The sequence below is a fragment of the Aspergillus vadensis genome, assembly GCF_003184925.1.
Source record: "Aspergillus vadensis CBS 113365 unplaced genomic scaffold BO88scaffold_26, whole genome shotgun sequence".
In the NCBI taxonomy this organism is placed as follows: Eukaryota; Fungi; Ascomycota; class Eurotiomycetes; order Eurotiales; family Aspergillaceae; genus Aspergillus; species Aspergillus vadensis.
The window spans coordinates 460,159-482,795 of record NW_020292064.1 but is presented as its reverse complement, the minus strand read 5'-3'; the positions used below and the strand labels follow the sequence as shown (position 1 = coordinate 482,795).

At 52.4% G+C, this 22,637-nt stretch overlaps 8 protein-coding genes and 1 non-coding gene across 9 annotated transcripts; 3 read left to right on the top strand and 6 right to left on the bottom strand.

The window, feature by feature from the left end:
• Positions 1-60: 60 nt before the first annotated feature.
• BO88DRAFT_407922 (LYR motif-containing protein) lies at positions 61-1,010 on the bottom strand. Its single transcript, XM_025707570.1, has 2 exons — positions 791-1,010; positions 61-696 (listed from the first exon to the last, which is right to left on the bottom strand). The coding sequence occupies exons 1-2, from the start codon at positions 839-841 to the stop codon at positions 505-507; spliced, it is 243 nt and encodes an 80-aa protein (XP_025559087.1). The 5' UTR covers positions 842-1,010; the 3' UTR covers positions 61-504.
• A 509-nt stretch (positions 1,011-1,519) lies between these two features.
• Positions 1,520-2,639, top strand: BO88DRAFT_395925 (uncharacterized protein; the record flags this gene model as incomplete). The annotated part of the gene is made up of 3 exons (XM_025705208.1): positions 1,520-1,711; positions 1,778-1,875; positions 1,939-2,639. 3 exons carry the CDS (start codon positions 1,520-1,522, stop codon positions 2,429-2,431), a joined length of 783 nt encoding a protein of 260 aa, XP_025559086.1. The 3' UTR covers positions 2,432-2,639.
• Positions 2,640-5,157: 2,518 nt separating this feature from the next.
• Positions 5,158-7,798, top strand: BO88DRAFT_418797 (uncharacterized protein; the record flags this gene model as incomplete). The annotated part of the gene is made up of 2 exons (XM_025708364.1): positions 5,158-6,547; positions 6,609-7,798. 2 exons carry the CDS (start codon positions 5,158-5,160, stop codon positions 7,796-7,798), a joined length of 2,580 nt encoding a protein of 859 aa, XP_025559085.1.
• A 662-nt stretch (positions 7,799-8,460) lies between these two features.
• Positions 8,461-8,532, bottom strand: BO88DRAFT_t233. The gene has a single exon. It is a non-coding gene; the product is annotated as a tRNA-Gln (tRNA).
• A 155-nt stretch (positions 8,533-8,687) lies between these two features.
• BO88DRAFT_407918 (uncharacterized protein) lies at positions 8,688-10,688 on the bottom strand. Its single transcript, XM_025707569.1, has one exon. It carries the CDS (start codon positions 10,644-10,646, stop codon positions 8,904-8,906), a length of 1,743 nt encoding a protein of 580 aa, XP_025559084.1. The 5' UTR covers positions 10,647-10,688; the 3' UTR covers positions 8,688-8,903.
• A 186-nt stretch (positions 10,689-10,874) lies between these two features.
• sC (sulfate adenylyltransferase) lies at positions 10,875-13,717 on the bottom strand. Its single transcript, XM_025707568.1, has 6 exons — positions 13,211-13,717; positions 13,075-13,102; positions 12,759-12,941; positions 12,378-12,523; positions 12,232-12,301; positions 10,875-12,159 (listed from the first exon to the last, which is right to left on the bottom strand). Exons 1-6 carry the CDS (start codon positions 13,377-13,379, stop codon positions 11,031-11,033), a joined length of 1,725 nt encoding a protein of 574 aa, XP_025559083.1. The 5' UTR covers positions 13,380-13,717; the 3' UTR covers positions 10,875-11,030.
• Positions 13,718-16,523: 2,806 nt separating this feature from the next.
• met16 (phosphoadenylyl-sulfate reductase (thioredoxin)) lies at positions 16,524-17,762 on the bottom strand. The gene is made up of 2 exons (XM_025701499.1): positions 17,354-17,762; positions 16,524-17,294 (listed from the first exon to the last, which is right to left on the bottom strand). The coding sequence occupies exons 1-2, from the start codon at positions 17,523-17,525 to the stop codon at positions 16,546-16,548; spliced, it is 921 nt and encodes a 306-aa protein (XP_025559082.1). The 5' UTR covers positions 17,526-17,762; the 3' UTR covers positions 16,524-16,545.
• A 1,026-nt stretch (positions 17,763-18,788) lies between these two features.
• On the top strand, positions 18,789-20,773 carry BO88DRAFT_471698 (phosphoserine phosphatase SerB; the record flags this gene model as incomplete). Its single annotated transcript, XM_025711710.1, has 3 exons — positions 18,789-19,625; positions 19,685-19,942; positions 20,017-20,773. 3 exons carry the CDS (start codon positions 18,789-18,791, stop codon positions 20,323-20,325), a joined length of 1,404 nt encoding a protein of 467 aa, XP_025559081.1. The 3' UTR covers positions 20,326-20,773.
• Positions 20,774-20,855: 82 nt separating this feature from the next.
• On the bottom strand, positions 20,856-22,507 carry BO88DRAFT_407911 (lipoate synthase). Its single transcript, XM_025707567.1, has one exon. It carries the CDS (start codon positions 22,460-22,462, stop codon positions 21,212-21,214), a length of 1,251 nt encoding a protein of 416 aa, XP_025559080.1. The 5' UTR covers positions 22,463-22,507; the 3' UTR covers positions 20,856-21,211.
• Positions 22,508-22,637: the final 130 nt, after the last annotated feature.

Below are 22,637 nucleotides of genomic sequence, written 5' to 3'. Positions count from 1 at the left end.
CGCTACCTAAAGCGCAGTGGCTTTCAATAAAAATACAGAACCCTTCGATCTATGCTATTCCTTCATCTTCGGGCCATCGGCTCAAATGGCCCCAAATGATATTGATATCGTATTGGTGCTGGATTCCCCTCAACTCCGTACTCTCGCTGCGAAAAACAAATGATCCTCCTTGGGCGCTTAGTCCCAGCTATATAGACGTCAGCACAGGCCCAAGAAACTAAATAACGAAGGGTTTATCTTACCCAGTATCCTTCTGGCGAACAATGTTTCCTTCCGTGCCAGTCTGCTTACCCTATCAACTTGTTAGCTTCATGGCATTCACAGACAGGCTCCATGGATACTCACGGTCTTCTGACCCTCAACAACCAACCGATCCAGCTGGTAGAACTGACTGATAACGGTTTGCCTCTATAAAAGTATTAGCAGCTCATTCACTAGCGTCCACCCCCGCTTTGACTCAGAACGCATGGTCTGCATGATAAAGACAACCGCGGACACATTTAATCATGTCCATCCAAAAAATATACTGACCTTCATCATCCGCAAGTTCTGTAGTCCATCCTGGATCAACTCCTGTATCCGTCGGTCCTCGGATTCCTTCTGGTGCTCGCGGAAAGCATCCATCGTGCGCCGGCGGGCATACTCGCGGAAGTTGTAGTTCGAGAACTGGGAAGATTGACGGAGCAAAGAGCGGAACTGTCCGCATAAAATGACAGGTTAGCCCCAGTGCCATTGCGATAGGAGGGTAGGAGGGAATCCGCGCAATCTAGGTTCAGCAGGGAGGGCATACCAGAGACCGGACCTGGAAGGCCGTTTCACGCTGCATGGTCGGCACAGACATGATGGGCGAGTTTGAGTGGAGAGATGCGATTATAACTTTGTATAAATGGAAAGATAGAACAAGCTAAAGTTGAGGTTGATGATGATGATGCTGAAAGCGATTCCAGATACAGGGATCCTGGATTTCTAATCGGCTCGGCCGCTAACGCGGGGGTACAGCTAGGCGATGCTATTCGCGTTAGCTTTTCAAGTCCCAAAGAGGAACAGCCCGAGTCGTCTTTACCGAGGACGTCCGACTCCGAGAGGCTTTTCGCAGAAGGGTTGAGATGTCCTCGGACAGCGCAAAGCAGGTGGCGTACCGGTCAAGCGTTGAGTCGCTCTAATAGTCAACTTGACCCAGGGATTCTATCCCAACAAGAGTCGTAAGAAGGTTATTCTGAGAAGCAGAATATATAAGAGAAACAGATGCTTCCGGATGGGGATGCAAGTGGAGCGTTGAAGGGATAATCGCTGGCAGGCTCTCCGGGAAATTCTTTTGCTTTTGGGCTCGGAGGCGCAATGACGGAGTTATCGGACTCGCCGGCCGACCTCCACGGGGGATCTTCCCCTCGGCTTCCAGAATGGCTCCGCTCTTCGCCAACAACCACGGTTGAAGCCTTCACTCGCAATTGACTGTTAACTTGTTTGACATAGTGTCCATGCGCTGCAGATCGTTCGCTGTGATCACCTTCAGATCCTAATGGCGCAAATCCCTACTCCGCCCGCCTCCCGTTCAGCTTCACCAGCTCCGGAATCCGAACCCAAGCAAGCTCCTGTAGCAGATGCCCCGGATGACTTGCTGCAGTCGCTAGACAATCTATTGGAGCGGTATCTGCACCTTCTAGATCAGCATCAGAAGTTGCAAGCTGAGCTAGGGTCGAAGCTCTCGTCGGTAAGTCACCTCGCCATAGCAAGCTCGAGGCCTTGTTGCGGTAAGCGATACTGAGAACAACACCAGGGGTTCTTCTCTCTCGCCCAAGCCAACTATACTTGTCCACCGGGTCGACACTATGGGGCAGATTACTATGATGAGCGCATGAAGGCGACAAGAAGAGTGTAAGTCTGGTATATGTTTGTACCATTCCAAGACGCGGTGCTAACTGGTTTCATCCTGATCAGGACTCTACAACCTCCTACCAATCTGGCTGAGGAACGCTACGCAACGGAGAAGGACAACTTACCGCCGATTGACGCCAACAATAGCGATTCCAACTCCAGTGTATTTGGGATCGAATCGGTTACCGTTCAACATTCAGAGGACGAATCCGACACGGACGAGAAGCCCGAATCAGATGCCGAATCACCTGAGGAAGATCGGCCACAACGCGAAGAGGGAGATACCCAAGCTGGTGAGCTCTCGACCACATCCGAGACTCCTCAAACAGAGCCCGACGCGGATGATAAGCCCAAGCGATCGAAAAAGAAGAAATTCCGTTCTTCGGACCCGATCCACTGGTACGGGATTCTGGTGCCCCCTTATCTTCGCAGCGCCCAAAAGTCCTTCACCGAAGCCGTTGAAAGTCGCCTATCCCAGCTCGCTAGTGTCGTAGTTGAGATGCGCATCGTGGAGAAGGAAGTTCATCGAGTGCGGAGTGAGCTGGGCCAGGTGTGAGGGAGGCTGGTGGTGCTCGCAGGGTCCTCTTCTAGGCCACCATGCGCCAGAAGTAAGGTAGTGGTGGTGGTAGTGGTGATTGAAGCGATGTGAAAGGCTCAAGCTGGGATCAGTTTCCTGCCTGTCGCAAGGATCATGCCTCAGGCAGTAGCCACTCCATATTGTAAATTCTAGACTTGTGCATATAAATAGACTTAGTACATGCAAGCTACGGCAGTTGTCGAGTAAATAAATGAAGAGCAATATAGATAGAAGAACAGATGCACCCACTCTCGGTACATATTTCCACCAGAGTCTATTTTTATTTCTGCCTTGGAAGGTCCAGCGCATTCGAACAGGGAACATTTATTACTTACCAGATGGGCGGGTATAATAAGTAACTAACTGGATAGGTAGAATGGAGTATCTAGTCGTTGACAGACTACTAGATACACCATCCCATAAACCATACCCACTCTGTTATGGCCCGAACCAGTTTTTGCGACTTCGACAGATTGACCAAGCATTTGATGGGAAAAGAACTAAGGTACCAACGAACTCCCCTGTCAGACAACCGTCGGCTTTTTCTCGAGTGGAAACGGGGGTGGTAGTTGTTGCAGACTTGCAGTTGCAGGAGTGGCTGCAGGATGGCTGGCCGTTGAGCCTCGCATCCCAGTCGCTTTCCAAAGGCTTCCCTCCTCTCCTCCCTTTGCTGCCACTCTGCCTCTCACCTTTTACCCTCGGATGGACCTCGTATCCTAACCTAGACTGCCCTCACAGACCATGGACAAGATAGGAGGATACTATTATTATCCCGCCCACCGGCCGTCCAGGTCCTCATATGATGTTTACCCGCTTAATCTATTCCCGTATTCCGACTATTGTGCTTTTAATCTCCGGGGCTCACTCACTAAACCGCAATGAGTTTTCTGCCCGACGGACAACGAGACGGGTTCTACAATCTAAGAGTGCTAGTTGACAGCCGGCGCAATTGCTGGTCTTTACGGATGTCCTTCCCTTCCATTCCGAAAGTCGAGAGAGAAAACTGTGCAATGGGGAAAAGGCGCCATCGCCAGCTTTGATTGAGTTTGCTCGCTTCGTCACTATCACCAATCTATAACGGTCGTGAGACTCGGTTAGTTTGAAGGCGCTGATATACAGTGGAGCTACCCGAGCCAGGATCATATGCGACTCGCGGATGGTCTGCGCTGAATGACCAGGCCTCGCTTGCTTGTTCGGCTCGTTTATTGGTCGCTGCACACGGGAGGAGCTTCGTCGACGGTTTCATATTGAAATCCCAGGGCCGTAGAGGAGCGGTACTCCTGTTCAAGGTGAGACCTAGTCCATCCGCCATCCTCTTGGTCGTTCCGTTCCTGACCAATGGCCTGGCGCACAGTCAAGGTCGGGTCCTGACCCGCCAGCTTTTAGCTTCTCCGGTTATTCAGTATCCTCATTTTCGAGCCAATCTACGGTCCTCGCCTACCCTGTCCCCTCTTGTGTAGCATGGCATTGCGACTCATGGGACTCCGCTTGCCGTCTGCATGCAGACTCCGTACACTGGAAATGGTGAAGGGAAAACCAGGGAATTATCATGCATATGAGGTTGGTAGGCCGTGGTAGGGGATGCTATTCGTCACCTTGACTGTCGCCCAAACGATGCGGCTTCAGCTCAGGATGTCTGGCTGGTCAACCACCTGTTAAATGCATTGTTTACGTGGGAGGCTGGGTTTCGCGCGCTGGGTCTCTTAATAGTAGCCAGCATTATCACAAACGGCTTTCCGTGCCTGTCCCCGCGCTATTGGCGCTGGATCAACTCCACTTGCGACTGAACTGGTCCGACTCTAAAACGTCTGCGCCCTTATCCGGTCCTAATGCCTGCGCATAGGACGGAAATGAAGCACTTTAATATCAACGTCTGACTTTTGGTTCGCCGGGGTGCTGGAAAACCCTTGGCCTTGCTTTCCCATCCGTGTGAGGCGCTATCGCCCAAAGGACTGAGACTGAGTCTGTTTTGACGCGACACTGGGGTTGTTCTCTTTTTTTCTGCTCTCCAGTCGTTCGCTCTTTCCCCCAAAGTAAGGGCTAGAAGCTCTTTCTTTTTTGTTCCCTGTCATTCGTTTTTTCTCTGATTTATGACTCCGTAAGTCCGAAAGTATTGCTTTTCCCCTGTGGTCAGGTGTAACTAACAAGTGTCTAACTATGCGCTCAGGGGTTTCACGGACAGCCAAAGCTTTCGCTGAGCCTTGGGGGTCTGATATTATACTTCTTTGACCTGGGTCAACTTTCCTTCCTTCTTCTTTTGAACCAAAGACCTTATTTTGTTTTTCCTGTGCGGTATGCATGCTTCTAATCTGGCTTTCTATGATGTCTGAGATTGTAGCATCGACTTACTCATTCCCTCCAGAGGCATTGAGTGCCATTGCGACTCTTATTGTCGACCACTTTCATTTGATTGAATTTTGAACCCATTGCTTCAAGCCTAGACTGTTGCACAGCGTCCGACAGTTCTAAACCATTGATTATCTCGGATTTGTACCGCTATCTTCCTGCATCTGCTTTTGACTTTCGTCTCATACCCAGTCGAGCTGGATTTCGCGCATTGACCTACTCTCCGGTGTTGAAGAAAGATATCTCCACTACTAACACTTATATCGACTTCCATCCTATGCGCTGGCCGGTCTTACTTCCGTATTGTGCAAAAGTTTCCTATGACTGCTAGAAGCTCTACAATCTAGCACTGTTATCACATGGCTCCCCAAGCTGAAAGCGCAGGCTCTGGGCCCCAGCCAGATGGGGACGTTGCGCGAAAAGGATCAGTCAAAAGAGCGCGGGAGATGCTTCAGGCAGGAAAGCGTCCTGAGAGAGCGCCAGAGGAACCAGCGCCCTCATTCCGCATTAATCCAGCCCATATGACACAATGGCCTCTGCCCGACAACGCCCCTCTGCCGCCGAATCTGGCTAACCCTCACGCAACCTTGGTCGTTCCAAAAGGGCCCCCGCCTGTGCGCCCACCCCGTCCGGATTGCCCGTCCCCTTCGGTCTACTCGGAGAGAAGCATGTCCGATGTCCCACCAGCACCTAGCCCGCTGAACATCAAACGTCCAGTGCCCTCCTTTTCGCAGCCATTCCCCATCCCGCCAGGCCCGCGTCCGGCTATCAGAATTCCCATTCCTCGGCCGCCTAGCCCAGACAGTGTTGCAGGTTCAACACCTCGCGTTTCCGTCGCCACAGACGACCTCTTTCGACAGTCAGGAATTTCCACTGTCTCGTCGATCACTGAACTTCCCTCAGTTCCTCATCCGCTTCCTCCACAGCAGCGTGTTGCGCCAGGGGGCGCTCCGAAAAAGACCGCTAGCCTTGCTCCTCCAGTGCCTGTGCCGCGACCGCGCGCCTCGTCTGTTTCGCCTATTCCGGAGGAATTACCGGACAGCCCAACCATTTCGCAAGATCACTACGGCTCTGCACAGCCATATCCACCTAGCTGGTACTCAGGACAGGCAGAATCGGAAATCTTGGGCACGTATCTGGACGGCGAATCTGACGATGATGCGTCTCGACATTCTACTCACCAAGCCGGGGTAGCTACGGCTACGCTCCTCAGGCAAGCCAGCGTCGGGACCAGGGGAAAACCTTCCTTACGCACGATTCAAAAATCCAATGCTAGCTCGCCAGTACCGCCCTCAGAGAGGACCCCTGTGTCTGCTAGACCGACTACGTCCGGGACTACGGGCACGGAGTTTATCCTGAAAGAAATCTCCATAGGGCCTGATCGGAGAGATTCTGTTTCATCCAGCTCAACAGGGTCTGCGCACTTCAACCTGGAGAAAGCGCCCATCGTCTTGGATGTCAGCACTCAACATCCTGCCTTAGCTCGTCCATACGTTGACAATGGGGGTTTGGAGAAGGAGATCGGAGCTCTTCCTAGGGCTGCGCCAACAATGAGCGACAAACGCCCAGGTGGCCGCCGGCCTCCGCATCTCAACATGAGTGCTGTTCGTGACGCAGAGGCTCGAGGGAGCCTTACGAGTTTGCCTGACCTCATTCGACGTGCGACAAGACTTGCATCGAATCTAGAGCATGGCCGGACTGCGAGTCGAAACGATCTACTGAATGGCGGAGGTGGTTCCAGGTTCCAACGTAAGTTGTGGCCGCAAGTGCCATTGTCAGTCCACCGACAAAGGCTAACCAGTGTTTATAGATGACGCCAAACGCAAGTCAGGATCAATCAAGAGCATCTTGGCGTCGTTCCCCCCGCCGGCTGCAACTCCTGAGGGAGGTCACTCGTCTTGGCCTTTCTTCTTCAGGAGGTCCACGCTGCATCAGATTCACTCCAACGAACCACCACAGGCAGATGGTGATCAAGAGAAAGCCGCACCGAAACAACCACGCCGATGCTGCGGACTGCCCCCGTGGCTGTTTGCCCTTATTTGCGTCGTGATCATTATTGTCATCTTGGCCGCCATCCTCATCCCTGTTGGTCTGCTCGTGGTGCGCCATAAGTCGAGTGGTACGAGCTGCGCAACAACCAACCCATGTGAAAATGGCGGCGTCAGTGTCTCAAGCGGTAGTATTTGCTCCTGCGTGTGTGCAAACGGCTATACCGGATCTCGCTGTACGATTTCTGGCGATGCCAGCTGTGTCACCACTGAAGTCGATGATAAGAACGCCACCATGGGCAGCGAGCTTCCTCGCCTGTTTGAGTACGCGCAGCAAAACTACAGTATCCCTCTTGATGCTGTGACGATCATGGCCCTATTCAGCCAGAACAATGTGTCCTGCACGACGGAAAACACCCTTGTTTCGTTCTCCAGCGTATCAACAAGCAGCAGCAAAGCCCGCCGTGCTCTGTCTGACTCGTCCCTCGATGAGCCCTCAGTCCCCAGTCACCTGCTAGCCAACGTCGAGCACTCTCCCAGCTCAGCTTTATCCGAACGTACTCCCACGCAAGCTCTTGCAGCCCGCGACTCTGTCGCTACAGCGCACGGTATCGTCTTCGATGACGATCCACCAAGCAGCACTGGAACCGCAACCGCAACCGCGACCGCAACCAAGACAAACCACGAGTCCTCAGCCACGCAGACTTCCACCTCTAGTTCGAGTACGACTACAACTACTTCTTCATCCTCCAACTCGACAACCGTCACAACGGAAGTCCTTGACTTCGCCCGTGTCGCTGTTCTCTACATCCTAGAGGAAACAGGCACCCTCTCCGCGGCGGAGTTCTCAGAAAGCAACATCCAAGATTACCTGTCCGATGACTACTCGGATGCCAAGAGCCACAAATTCACCGTCGACCTCACTCCCTCCGGTGTGATCGGCAATTACACTTTAAACTTTGACGACTTTGAGATCACACTACCCAGTGGAAGTGTTGTCGGTGGTGACTAGGATACCTTTTTTCTTTCTGCAAGGAGGCTGCAGTTGTATTTTTAAATTTAATCTAGTACATATTCCCGAATCTTGACTTGGCATTTTGCGGCATCAATTATACCGATGATAATAGTAGTGGCCTTGTAGGTGTAAATGGTAAAATATGCTCTGCTTCATTCTAATGTGAATGAGGAATGGAATGGCGTCGGAAAAAAGCCGGATTCTGAATTCGTACTGTGCAGTTGGATACATCGTGATTAGCTTGCCATAATACTAGTAGTCTGGCCGATACCAGTAGATAGATATCCTAACAGTAATTTCCCATTATATAAATCTCTGCCATCTCTATCTACTACATACCAAGCCCCATACCACAAATACCAGGACCAGGCCAATAACTAAGCCATGTAGACCTTTCGCAAGCACAGTCAATTATCCAATTGCCACGATTTCAATGAGTACCATTCTAGTCCAAAGCACCACTCCAGGGCAATAATAGTTGCTAAATAACCTCTTGATACATGTATATCCACGAGTAAGCAAAAACCAGTATTATATGGACATCAATCAACTGGAAAACATAGAAAACAACACAAGATATATATAATCCACAAATTGATAAAACAAAATAAACGTGACTCATTTTAAGTGAGAGAGTTACATATGCAAGGAAACAAAAAAGGTCGTGCCCGGGATCGAACCGGGATTGCTGGAATCAGAATCCAGAGTGATAACCATTACACTACACAACCTGTTGTTGTGATAGTTTGTTCTCTCGATGGATTTATCAATGTGAAATAAAAGTCAGGGATGTTGGAAACGGTAGTAGCTTTTTACCAGGTCGAGGTGATCTTGGACCTTGGGTGGAGTATATAGTATGAAGTATATAGGAGTGAGAATTTGAGAACTAGGTTTTGGTATTTCACAGTACATTCTGAAGAAACTTGTATTTTTACACAGAGAAGAGAAATTACCCTATCCCTGACAACCCATAGCGCTTATTCATGATAATGATAGTTAGATGATAGATGATAGATGTCCTCGCCTCAACTCCTCGATTCCATGCATTGATTTTTGACAAAATGACACCAGACAGACCAGGAAGATTTACCAGACATTACGCCTAAGTGAAAAGCGAGCTATTGGGCGCAATTCCCTTCAAGGCCGTATCGTCGTCCACAAAGTCGCGGAGTCTCCTCGTCCGGTCATCGAGGATCAAGCGTTCGGCTTCCCATCTCTTCCTCTCCAGAGTCTTGGCCTCGATTTGCTTCTGGCCTCCATACCAAGCCTTCTTGGCCTTCTCGATGGTCTCTTGCTCTTCCTTTTCGGCTTGCTTGATCAGCTGGGAGACCATGGTCTTCCAGTTCCCGATGCCGACGCGCAGGCAGTCTGCGCAGCGGTCGCGAGGCTCGCGGAGTTCCTCGGAAGTGCCGAGCTCGAAGATAGTAGCTTCAGCCAAGTCTACGGCGTCGCGGGTCCATGCTAGGCCGCCTTCCTTGGAGGAGGAGGCGTAGATAATTTCACCGATGTAGGTCATGAGGCCGGCTTCGTCGCAGACGGAAGTGGGGGTTCGTTGAGGTGGTTCGTCACCTGACGGTAGAGGAGGTGGGTATTCCACGGGGACGAGGACGGTTTTGAGAGAGTTGAACAGAGCGCGGAAGGGGTCATTGCCCGAGGGTGCGCGAGAGGGGAAAAACGGAAGGGCTGTGTCGGATGAAGCTGGGGGAAGGGACCGACGGGCCTTCAGCACGGAGGTGAAGATGGACAGCGCATTAGGCAGGTCACCCTGTTTGGCGTGGTGAACGGCGAGGGCCGTGGACACACGGATGATGTTCTCAGACGGCAACAGCTTGCCATCGTTCTTCAAGACGCCTGTCTTCAGATCCACGACCTTTGTGGCATCCACGGGCGATCCGGCGGCCGCGATATCCATAGCCCAGCTGTACATATCGCGCGAAGTACTCTTCAACCCCTTGTAATCGAGCCAGTCTGCATACGAAAGCGCTGCCTCCACCTTTTGTCTCGTGTCGAAGCCCCGCGTCGTCAGGATCTTCATATAGAAGCTCTCCGGACTAGGAGAAGCAGCCTCGCAGTTCTCCTCCAGAGGAGCATTCTGTCCAGCGGGCATCGGCCTTGGGCGAGGGTTCGAGGGGCCAACAACATACTCGGCAGGAGCAGAGATGCGCTGTTTGCGATCGGTCAACCAGCCCTCCAGACTCTCTGCGGCCTTTGCAGCTCCCATCAGAGCCTGGAAGTAGCCCCGTCTCCACGGCTCACTCTTCGCAGAAACGTCGTATCCCATTTTCCCAACACCTTCGACCAGAAATCCTCCATCTTCTTGCTCCATAATGCCCTTTCCTTCTCCCTCCGGGTCCTCCAGCCGCTCCAGCAGATCTTTCAGGTATCCCGCAACCATGGGCCAATTGGTCATGAGCTTGCCGATCTGCTCAGGGTGCTGCAGTGCCTGTGCCGAGCGCAAGCACCACCGACTCTTCCAAGACCATTCCGGCGGCGTTGGCCATTTATGTTCGATGTCCTCCTGGTATACGCCCAACTTTATCACTTGGAACAACACCAGCATGGCGTAGAATGAGAGACCGATTTTGAGTCCATTGGAAATGCGTCGCCTATAGTAGTCACGGCTCTCAGTCGATACCAGTCGCGCAAAATGTTGTCGGAGATGCAAGGATAAGGGCGGAAGAGGTCGACTGCCTGCCGGGGATGTGAGGAAAGGTAGCTGAGGCCGACCTAAAGGCGGGGAGATGACTTGTCGACGGGATTGTTGGGTGAAGGGACGGGAGGGATGGCGGGCGCTGCGTAGAATGGGAGGTCGCAGCAAGCGACCAGACCCCGGTATTCGAGGCATTGGAACGCGATGGGGTAGCATTCTGTGATGCTTGTCGCAGAGCTGCTGGTGCTAGAAACGGGTCACGACGTCGTCGGCGGAAGAACAACCCAAGTCAGGTGCAGGTGCGTGTTTGCGTGGTTTGCAGACCGGCCCGTCTGAACCCACTAGTTGACCGTATTACCAGGAAATTTACTAAGCTTAAGGAGACAGACACACTACAAAGACTTTACGAAAAGAAAGAGTTCTCTTGGTATACAACCTCCGAAATTGTATTGGGGAATCAAATATTATTTCCAAACCTCTCTATAGAGCAATAGATCCTCTAAAACCTCCCAGGGTTCCGAAATCCGACCTGTATCACGCAAAATAAAATCCAATATTTTCCCAAGCGCCTACGCTAATCTAGTTGCGGTCAAAGTAGCCCTCGCTCTCGAGCATGAGGATGATCTCGTGGACAATGCTGCGGACGCTCTGCTTGGAGACATCAACAGTGAGATCGGCGTTAGCAGGAGCCTCATAAGGATCATCAACACCAGTGAAGCCCTTGATCTCGCCACGGCGGGCCTTGGCGTAGATGCCACGCTTGTCGGTCTTCTCGCAGTGCTCCAGGGGAGTAGCAACGTGGACGAGGAAGAAGTTGCCACCGGAGCCAGCGACGGCCTCACGGGCAGCCTTGCGGGACTCCTCGTAGGGAGCAATGGGGGCAGCGATGACGGCAGCACCGGCACGGGTGAGCTCACCGGCGACGAAGGCAATGCGCTGGATGTTGGTGTGGCGGTCCTCACGGCTGAAGCCCAGCTCGGAGGAGAGCTCGTGGCGGACGGTGTCACCAAGCAACAGAGTGACGGAGCGTCCACCCTGCTGGTTCAGGGTGACCTGCAGGGCACGAGCAATGGCGTCCTTGCCGGAGTTCATGTAACCGGTAAGGAAGATGGTGAAACCCTGGGAAGCACGAGGGGGGTTGGATTCACGCAGGATCTTGACAACCTCGGGGTAGGAGAACCACTCGGGGATGTGAGCACCGGTGCGGAGGCGCTTGCGGAGCTCGGTACCGGAGATGTCGAGGGTCTTGACACCAGCGGGGACCTCGTCCTTGGGGCGGTACTCGTCGGTGTCGGGCAGGTAGGTGACCTGCTGGAACTCGACGACCTCAATGCCAAGCTCGTCCTTGTACTTCTCGACGGCGTGCTGAGCATCGTAAGGACCGTAGAACTCCTCACCCTTGGAGTTCTTACCGGGACCGGCGTGGTCACGACCAACGATGAAGTGAGTGGCACCGTGGTTCTTACGGATGATAGCGTGCCAGATGGCCTCACGAGGACCACCCATACGCATAGCCAGACCCAGGAGACCCAGGACAGCCATTCCGTTGGGGTAGCGGGGCAGGAGGGCCTGGTAGGCACGGACACGGGTGAAGTGGTCAATGTCACCGGGCTTGGTGAGACCAACGACGGGGTGGATCAGGACATTGGCCTGACGGGCGCGAGCGGCACGGACGGTCAGCTCACGGTGAGCTCTGTGCATGGGGTTTCTGAGGGACGGTTAGTCGTAAGGTCGCGCGCATCATAACGGGTGCACTATAGCTGGTCTCGGCCACACGTACCTAGTCTGGAAAGCGACAACTCGGGACCAGCCGAGCTTGTCGAAGTGGACACGCAATTCCGCGGGAGTGTCTAAATTAGGAGGCCCGCGCGGTCAGTACATGAATCGGGATGCGGTCGCAAGGATCGCGCACGGGCAATGACATACAGCGAAGAGCGACATAGTCGTAGTGGTTGAGCTTGTTGACAGCCTCGATCTTTCCACCAATGTAGAACTCCTGGACGGTGTTGTTCAGGTACTTGATGGCAGGGTGTTCCGGGTCTCCGCCAAAGACCAGCTTGGCTTCCTTTTGCCTAAATCAGGGGTGAAAAGCACATCGTTAGCCCATCCGCGTCATCGAGACCCACTATCTGCAAAATCCCCGACGGCTAGTGAACTCCGCCCGTGGGAAATCAAGGCCGGCGATGCCAAACTCTCGTTTCAAGAACGCCCCGTTCAAGTCAGAGATATAGCGATCGCCAAGGTCCCGCGATTCCCATTCGTACGGAAAAATTCAGAAGAATAAGAGGAAAGAGGGGCTCCACTCACTTGTCAGCGCGGTAGATGTCGTCGATGGTCAGGATGGCCAGGTTGCGGTCGTCACGGAAATCGCGCAGGGTGAGACGAGAGCCGGCCTGGAGCTTAAGCTCGTCGATGGTCTTCTGGGAGGCGTCGAGGGTGATGGGCATGGAGAAAACGTTGCCATCGGCAAGACGGCAGTTCTCGCAAACACTGAACGAAAACCGATGTCAGCTAATTGTCCCCCAGTACTTTCGCCTGTTGAACAGGTCCTCTCTCTGCATATCTAGTGTCGCTTGGAGGACTGCTGGCGTAAATTGATGGGGTTTGAGGGATCGTAGCATACCCGTCGAAGTCCTTCTGGTTCATGAAGCCTGCGCCCGGAGTTAGCCAAGACTGACGATTTCACCCCGCGACGGTTGCAAGCGGACGGATAGTCGCGGGCAACCAGAACGGAGAAAGTGGGATGATTGGCAACATACCCTCCAGAGGACTGAAACCACCGTTCATGATGAGCTCCAGATCGCAGAGCTGGCGCTCAGTGAGAGTGAGGGCAGGGAGAGTCTCCGCCTCAGCAGCCAGCTGGTCGTGGCGGGGAGCATCGCGGGCGAGAAGGTCCTTAAGGACACCACCGTGGGGAGAGTTGGCCATTGTGAAAGGATGATGAGGGATGGAATTCCACTCAAGCAAAGATGTGATGGAGAAAAGAAAGGAAGGAAAGGAAAGGGTCTGGAGGGTCCCAGAGGATTATAAAGAAGAAAGAGAAGAGTGGAGGGGGGTAGAAGGGAGAAGAATGGAGTTTATGAAGAGTGGAAAGGGAAAAAAAGTTCAGGAAGGGGTCAAGAGGGGAACAGCGGAGCAACCAAGGCAATGATCCAATTCGAGCAATTCAGGAGATTGAGGGACTCCAGCGATGACCAATATGCTTTCTCCAACGACCGTCAAGTTCTCCGTTCCAGCCAAATCAACCATCGGGATCTGTCCTGCGGTCTCGTCGAAAGGTGGTGGAGCTGTCGGACTCTTGGTACGAAGAGCGTCTACGTATGCCTTTGTGTCGTACGTCTGTCTGTCCTTCTTTTACTCTCCCCCCCCGATGAGGCTGCACACACGTCGCATTCGCAATTGCTCATCCCCAGCGCGATGGCGCCATCGCTTGTCTCCAGCATGCTATCCTCATAAGTTCTCTATTTTTAGGGTCTTCTAGAAGGACGGGCGCTTAAGCCGACGCCTCTACTCTATACTTGAATTTGAACTACATTTGTACTTCCGATGGCGGATGGGCTCTCCTCGGAGATACGGGGCGGCCCTCGTAACCACGGGGGATAATCGCTGCCCCCCCATCGTCGTCATCAACCTCATGTTGAAAGCCACATAATTTCCCCCGCTGGGTCTACGGAGCCCAGAACAAGTCATGATTTTCAGGGGGGGCAACAGGATAGTTGCCGTTTAAGTAAAGCACCAGCGTATGCGAGATGTCAATCGCATGCGTGGACATTTCTCAGATAGAAAGTTTCCTCCGATCATTTATTGTAGATGTCAGGCCCAGCCGGCAAAACGGTTTTGAAACATACCAGTCAAACATGATTTCCTTGGTCGTTCGCCGCGTTTCAAAAAAAACCGCCGCCGCAAAAATCACGTGATGGGATCACGACATCTCCAGCTCGGCTTGCGTGATTGACTACGCCAGCCGAGGCCTAGTCCCTCCTTGGCACCGGTTCCGCCCTGTCGCTCAGGTGACCCGCTTGCCCTAAGCAGCGACCTGCTACTGGGACACCATGACAACAGAAGAATAAACCAGAAGATCAAAATCTGATATTGATTTCTCAGCCAGCCGCAGTATCCGCGGAGATGTCAGTCAGGGTTTTCCTAGTAGTGTCATTTCGCCTAGTAAAAGACCTGTGCCACTCATCTCGAATAAGCAAAAGCCCGGGGAACGCTTGACAACCACCTAGTGCTAGTGTTAAGTCTGCCGACATCATCCAGGCGGTAACACTGAACAGCCACTCCACGCATACATAGTATATCACGAACTCATCTGACTTGCGTCGGTCCGCTGTGGAACTGTTCACGGCGTGATCGTATTTAGTTCAGGGTCTCAGGGTCCGGGAGCGCGGGATGTGGCTTCTCTTAAAGAGCGGGAGGGGTTGCAGACGTATGCAATTCTTTCTTGTGGTGTAGCCAAGAATGACGATAATTGGAAGTAAATGATGCAACCAACTAGTATAGCCCTACACCGCATTATCGGGCCACAACACCTGTCATGCATGAACCACAAGGCTGAGAGCCTCAACTTACTTCGATTCAGGGTCTATAAGCAAGAAAAAAGTAGATCTATGGCGCAAACCAAGCGAGTAGTCTTCTAAGATTTTGAGTGCCTGCGATTCTGCTGCCAATCCGTTTTAAACAATCAGCGCTTGCAACTGTCCAGCAATCCAAGCTAAAAGTAAGCGAGAAAGTGCACGTTCCCTGGATAAATCGTGACACATAAGCCGCCCTTCCAAGAAACTCTTAAGCATACTGAATCTAGAACGTAAACACCAACCCCATACTCTTACATAAAAGAAAATGGGGCAGAACAATCAACCTAGAATCTCTCGCACGAGAGAAGCACAATTTCATTCTGCTGCCGCTGATAAGGTTGAACCGATTAGATTGATAAGATAAGATCGCTGCCCTGTCACGAATTCAAGGTTGAAATGAAACACAACAGAAAACTTAACATCCCTTCATACGCCAGGAATCTGGAACTGTCGAATGAAAGCGAATTTGTTCATGCTTCGAAATATCAGTGATGCGGAAGAATTTCCCCAAGAAGGTGGGGAGTGCGAGTGAGTGAATGGCTTAACACTCGTCATCTCGCTATTTTCCCCAGTATATCGTGAAATGCCTTCTCAATTGAAATACTAATATATTATATTTGAGACAAGTAAGAGAGGCACAATGGAATGTGTAGTAATGTGTAGGTATGTGTGGAGTTACATTTACTATTTTTCGTGGAAGGGTTTAGACAGGCGCCCGAAGCCCAGCGGGCTATTTACTAATTAACTAAATCTTTTAAATCATACTATCATCATTCATGTTAGGTAATCTTTTCGAAAAGCTCTGCTGCTGTTGGTCTATAAGGATAACAAGCAATTCTCAACCGCAGGCTGGGGTAATCTAGCCCACTGCACTATATCCGGAGGCGCTGGGTGTAGTATCTATGGTCTTGGCAGGGTCTTGATCATCTCCGGAGTATTTGTTGAGAATCGAAGAATTTCAGTCAGTATTTACAGAAGATCAATAGGCAGTTCCGGCCGATCCGAATCAGCAAACTTTAATCCTTCAACGGATTCATAGTAGCGAATTCACTTCCTATTCGGTTGGGTCGGGTGCGATATCGGATAGGGTTGAAGTTCGACCACCCCACCCCACAGTCCTACACTCCGCGAGTCTACAGATAGGGTCCAATTCAAGCTTAATGTGGGAAAAATAAGAAAAGTAGAATAGAATAAAATAGTCTAATCATTTGTATCATGCAAGTCATTAATGTACTTGGCTTGTAAGCCGTCTTTTGCAAATCCCTGCCAATCTCCGCCAACCCTGTATGTACAATTCTCCGATCGGAGTAGGATTGACGAGCGGCCTTTGAGCCCATTCGAATCGTTTGCTCAAGAATTCCCAGATGTCATAAAACATAATCCTCCTTTTCCCATACCATGGGGTGTCTTTTGTAAAACAAGTAAATCAACAAGGCTATGTAACTCCACTCCAGATAAAACTCCCAGGTCATAGAACGCCGTTATAGATGCAAGGTGAGAAAGAAGACAAGCGGCCTTTACTGAGCGGACGTCGTCAAGGACGTCTGAAGGGCCTGAGATAGGGCCTCCTCTTGACGCTTACGCTCCATCTCCATGAGGAACTGAGCATACTTGGAGCGAGGGTTGTGGATACCGCACTCGGTCTTCTCCTGGCCCTTCCAGCGACCAGACCGCTCATCTTCGTTCTCCTTGACTGGCTGGGTGGAGTGGTAGTCGCCAATGCTCTTGTAACCACGGTCGAGCAACTCGTTGTAGGGAACATCGTTTTCTTGGACATATTGCTTGACCTGCTCGAAGGTCCAGTTGGCGAGAGGGTTGATCTTGATCAGGCCAGCCTCGTCAACCTCGATGACATCGAGATCACCACGCTTGCCACCCTGGCTGCGACGACGTCCAGTAAGGACAGCGTGAACGTTGAGTTCGCGGTAGGCACGCTGGGCAGGCTCAACCTTGGCCACCCAGTCGTAGAACTGGTCGTCCTTCTCCCAGAGACGGGCACCGTACTTCTGGGCAAATTCTTCCTCGGTTTCGAGACCCTGAGGCTTGAAGACGTGGATGTTGACCAAAGGATACTTCTGGCGGACACGGTCGACCAGATCCAGGGTCTCTTTGAAGTGGTGGAGGGTGTCGAGGAAGATGAGATCAACCATCTGGGGCCGGGGCACGTCCAGCTTGGACAGCATGTCCAGGGTCACAAGACCAGTGAGACCGAAAGCGGTGGTCTGGTAGAGGTGAGGCAAAGAGGTGACACACCATCTCAGCACATCTGCGTTTGTGTTAGTCAACTTGGCCTGGAGACGCGTAAGAGGGGCAACCCATGCTGACCTTGAGGCTCAAGAAACTGCAATTGTCTGTTGAGGAAGTTCAAGTGAGGCTTAGTGAAGACGATTTCTGGGGAGTAGTCATCACTAGAGCCACCACTGACATAGCCAGAGTCGGTGGCAATGTCGGCAGCCTCATAGGCAGAGGGGTAGTTCTCAGATGTCTTCGCAGGCATGGTGAATGAGTAGTCGAATGACAGGGTATATCGTAGACAAGTCAATCCCAACGACGAGCAGATGAAATACAAGCGGGTCTATATGTAATGGCTCGACAGACTTGGAGGGATGACGGAAGGACTGGAACTGAAGTGGGAGGCAAGAGATGATGTAGACAGAACACAATGGAGACGACCTGACCAGTCCGATATAAAAGAAAGACAGGACAGGGGCAATCACGACATCATCGGGTCGGGGGCACCCGTTCTTCCTGCCCTCAGTCCCTCATACATGCCGGGTCATTCTGCCGTTTCTCGATCACGACATTGTCTGTGACCGCCTGCACAATTGGGCGACTGGGCTGAAAAATTTAATTTCCTCATGTCCTGGGGAAATCACGCAATACTTGCGCTTTGGGTGACTCTGCGCACCCGGACACGCTTAGCTCATCCACTGAAACAACCGCCGCAGGTGCCATTGCTGATAAATCCAGCATGGTCCACAGTGAAGTTGGAACAGTGAAGAACTTGGGCGAAGGGCATCAAAGTTCATCCGGTCGGCAAGTCCGTGTAGCCGTTGCTCATCTTATCTTGATGATGGCATGGTATCCCTGTTCCGGTCTGTTTTCTGGCCCCAGAGAGGTGCAGATCTAGTTGATGATTAGCCTCGGACTGGAGGAGATGAATTGCTTAGAAAACAAACCCGGCTGATTTGAGTCAGACACTTGTAGATAACTAGATCTAGTGTCATTGTATTTGTCTTGGCGACTAGTCAGAATAGACCCGTATTTGTCATACTAAACCGATGGTGGCAGTTGGAGTGCGCTTGCTCTGCTCCATGAATCCCCCTTCCCCAAAGATTGATATCATCGTCATCTCCATCTTTCATGTTTCTTGGGGTGGGGAAGAAGTTGGCCTGGTTCTGCCGGGCGGTGAAGGCACATGACTTCCAGCTCATGTGACCGAGGGGCACGGGATCCCCCACCACGTGCGGCCGATCGGAGCTGCAGGGGAAATTCGCCGTGAGTTCAAAGCCAGACTCTCGTTTTGACCTTGTCTAGACGCTCTCGTATCTCCCTTCTGCTTCCTGACTGCTCCAGCGTGTCGAGGGTTTGTTCCCACCGGGTGGATTCGCTGTTGATTGCTGAGGATCGTCCGCTGCTTGCATACTCGCCCTTGTGCTATCAATCTCCGTCTACCTCCGAATCCCACTTTCACCCCTCACTCACTCAACTCTCCTCTCCTCTCCTCTCTTTTGCGCCGAAAACTCTCTAGTCCGGCACAATGGCAGCGCCCAACCCCACCAACAACGGCCGTCCCACGCGCCCGGTCTTGCGACAGACCCTGTCCAGCGCATCCTTCATCCAGGATCATCAGCAGTACAAACCCTCTGCCCCCATTCAGACCATCGGCAACGTGATTGGCAATTCTCCCGAGTCAGCGTTTGCTGCGCTGTCCGTCAAAGCTAATCCCATTAGCCCCGATCCCGAGAAGGTCACCGACAGTGGCATTATCCACAGCATCTTCAACCAGCAGTCCAATGAACTGCCTACTGGAACACAGCAACTGGTCGCTACGATCTACTACAAGTCTGCTGATCCTATCCATCCCCATCTGCACCCCGATTCCTCCCCTCATGTCGGATCTGGCCAAACTCTGCCGTCACCCATGGTACCCGTAGGTTCCGCCCCGACGGTCGATATTGAGAAGATCCCACGGGAGCCTCCCGCCCCAGAGCCGGAGCCGCTTGATCATCTGTACGGCCCGTTTGTATCACAGCTCTGCCTGACCAACTTCCTTCAAATCATCGAAACCCTTCCGACCCCGTATCAGCGCACCAACACTTCGCATCGCTGCTTGGATCGTCACGACCAGCCTCGCGTCGTCGAAGTCACCTTCTCGCCTCCTCCCAACCCGGAATACCTTACCTTCGAGGACCTGCGGAAACATGAGAGCATATGGCGATTCGAGCGCGAATGGAATGTGGAGGTCGTCCTCCAGCGGGAGAGCGTCTTTCGTCGGCACAAGCGGTTGGTAGTGTTTGATATGGACAGTACATTGATCCAGAACGAGGTGATCGATGAGATTGCCAAGTTCATCGGCGTGGAGAAGGAGGTTTCGGTTCGTACCATTCTCGCACAACGATGGCAAGGCGTTGTATATACTGATATTGATGGCAGGAAATCACGGCTCGTGCTATGAACGGCGAGTTGGACTTCTCCGCATCTCTCCGGGAGCGGGTCAGTCTGCTGAAGGGTGTTCCTGCGGACGTCTTCGAGAAGCTGAAGTCCGTCATCACCATCTCTCCAGGTGCGCGTGAACTGTGCAAGGCCTTGAAGACCCTCGGCTGCAAAATGGCAGTCTTGAGTGGAGGCTTCCAGCCTCTTGCGGAGTGGCTTGCCGAACAACTTGGACTTGACTACGCGCATGCCAACCATGTATGTGATGCGACATCCATTCCATCAAAAATTTTGTATTTTCGCTTAAGTACTAATACACTGTTTAGCTCGAGATCGATCCTACGACGCAAAATCTGACCGGCAAACTGGTCCCCACATACCCCATCATCGATGCGAGCCAGAAGCGCTCGATTCTTCACTCGATTGCCGCGGAGCATGGCATCCCTATCTCCCAAACTGTCGCTGTTGGTGACGGAGCCAATGACCTGCTCATGCTGCACGCAGCGGGACTGGGAGTTGCCTGGCGGGCCAAGAGCAAGGTGCAGCTCGAGGCACCGACTCGTCTCAATGGCGAGAGCCTCGTGGATATCCTCCACCTCCTTGGCCTGACTAAGGATGACATTTCCGAGCTGATTGCGTAGTTGAAGATGTGCTACCGAGCATCCATTACAGTGACCAAGCGATCAGTAGAAAGACACGAACACGTGCGTCTTCCACTAGTCAGCTCGGCGACAAGCATGCGGAATGTCGCCAGGTGCGTACTCTACTACTACTTCTCCAACCCGTTATTGGAGTCCTCCCGCGCACCATTGGATAGGTTCCTTTCTTTCCGTTCCATTCCCATATCATTTCCCTATCCATCTCTCTCCACATATGTTTATCTCTCTTTTATCTCTCTTTGCCCCCCAGGTTTTGGATTTGGCATGTGTAGACAGACCAAGCCCAAACCAAAACCATCACGTCCCTTCCCTCACCCCCTTTACCCAATCATGCGAATTCGAGAAGCCAAGCGGAAATAGTTTCATGCATTAGAACGATGAGCACGAGTGCGTTTACATGCGGGCGTCGGAGTAGGCACGGAACAAACACGGGCAGGTACAAATACATACGACTACTATATGACGATGGGCTAGCTACGTACGGACAAATTTTGAATTGATTCAAACGACTGCGAGATCATGATAATGGCTGATGCTGATGTTGACAATATTCCTGTCTACCTTTTTTATGTGAAATGGATGCCATACATGTTGAATTAGTATCTTTCTATCCACGACCCTGTAGTAGTAGATGATTGGGACAGCCAGCCAGCCCATCCCGCTCATCCCGGGCCCAATTCCTAATGAATCCTAGCGATGCTAGTCGTAGTTGATAATATGTGTGTGTCTGTAAGTAGACCAATCTTAAAACCAGAAGCTCGAAACAACCACAGTATAAGCCCCATTTAATGCAACCATGCGCCCATGAAACCGAAAGACAAACACAAGAAATCGTACACAGCTCGAAGAGAACAGGTCGAGCTAGATCTCAACGAGTAGCCTCATCAACAGCAGCAGCAACCTTCTTCTCAGCAACAGCATCACTAACCCCAGCGCGCCTCTTCTTCAAGACATTCTCAATGAAGGCCTCACCAGCCTTATAAGAACTGCGCACCAACGGTCCAGAAGCACAGTAGAGGAATCCCAGCTCCTCAGCACGACGCTGCCAATGCTCGAACCACTTCGGATGGACATACTCATGCACAGCCATATGCCTCTTCGTCGGACGCATATACTGCCCGAAAGTGACAACATCGACATCAACAGCACGCAACTGCGCCAGCGCATGCTCCAACTGTTCCTCAGTCTCCCCGAGACCCAACATCAACGACGACTTCGTAATAACCTCCGGATTGGCCTTCTTAGCCGCCTCCAACACAGCAATACTCTGCTTGAAGGTAGCTCTCCGATCGCGAACACGGGGGGTAAGAGCCTCAACAGTCTCAATGTTATGCGCATACACATCCAATCCCGAATTAGCCACCAGCGCCACCATATCCAGATCACCACGGTAATCACCAGTCAGACATTCAACTAGAGTGCTAGGCGCCTTGGACTTGATCTTGCGCACGGTCTCAGCGAAATGGCGCGCACCACCATCCGCAAGATCATCGCGATCCACACTCGTCAGCACCACATACCCCAATCCCCAGCGGGAGATCGCCTCAGCCGTGTTCTCCGGCTCATGGGGATCCAGCGCAGCGGGCCTCCGACTCGTCTTGACACTGCAGAAGCTGCACCCGCGGGTACAGGTATCGCCCATGAGCATGATGGTAGCGGTAGCGGCGGCTTTGTCGCCTCCACCCCAGCAGTCGGAGATGTTGGGACAGCGGGCTTCCTCGCAAACGGTGTGGAGGTTCAGGCCGCGCAGATCTTTCTTGAGGCGTTGGTAGTTCTTGGAGTCTGGGATGGGGGTTTTCAACCAGGGTGGGAGACGGGTCATTTGCTTTTTGCGGCCGGCGGGGCCGACGAGAGCGGTTTCGAGGGCGTAGGCTTCGGAGGGGTCGAGAAGGGGCGCATTGTCGTTGTTGCCGGAGACGAAGTCGCCGAAGGATGGGCCGGCGTTGAGCTTGTCTGTGAATGCGGTGCGGCGGCGTGGTTTGGGAGTGCTGGTGGCGGAGGTGGAGGAGTCGGTTGTGGCGTAGGTGCGGGTTGTGAGGATGCTGGGAGTGGATTGAGGGAGGGAGGCCCTCGTGGAGGTGTAGAGGAGCCGTAGACGGTTAGTTGATGCGGCTGCCATGGTGTGTGTTTGGGGTGAGGAGAAGAGACAGGCGGCGGTGCTTTGGAGAAGTTGAAATGCAAGTTGGATTCCGCGGGAAAGTCGCTGATAGCCATCGGAGCTTCGGTTGCGATGCCGCCCGATTCATGACTCAGCTGAGATTGGTGCCTGAGGTGTCGATGATGTGCTGATATGC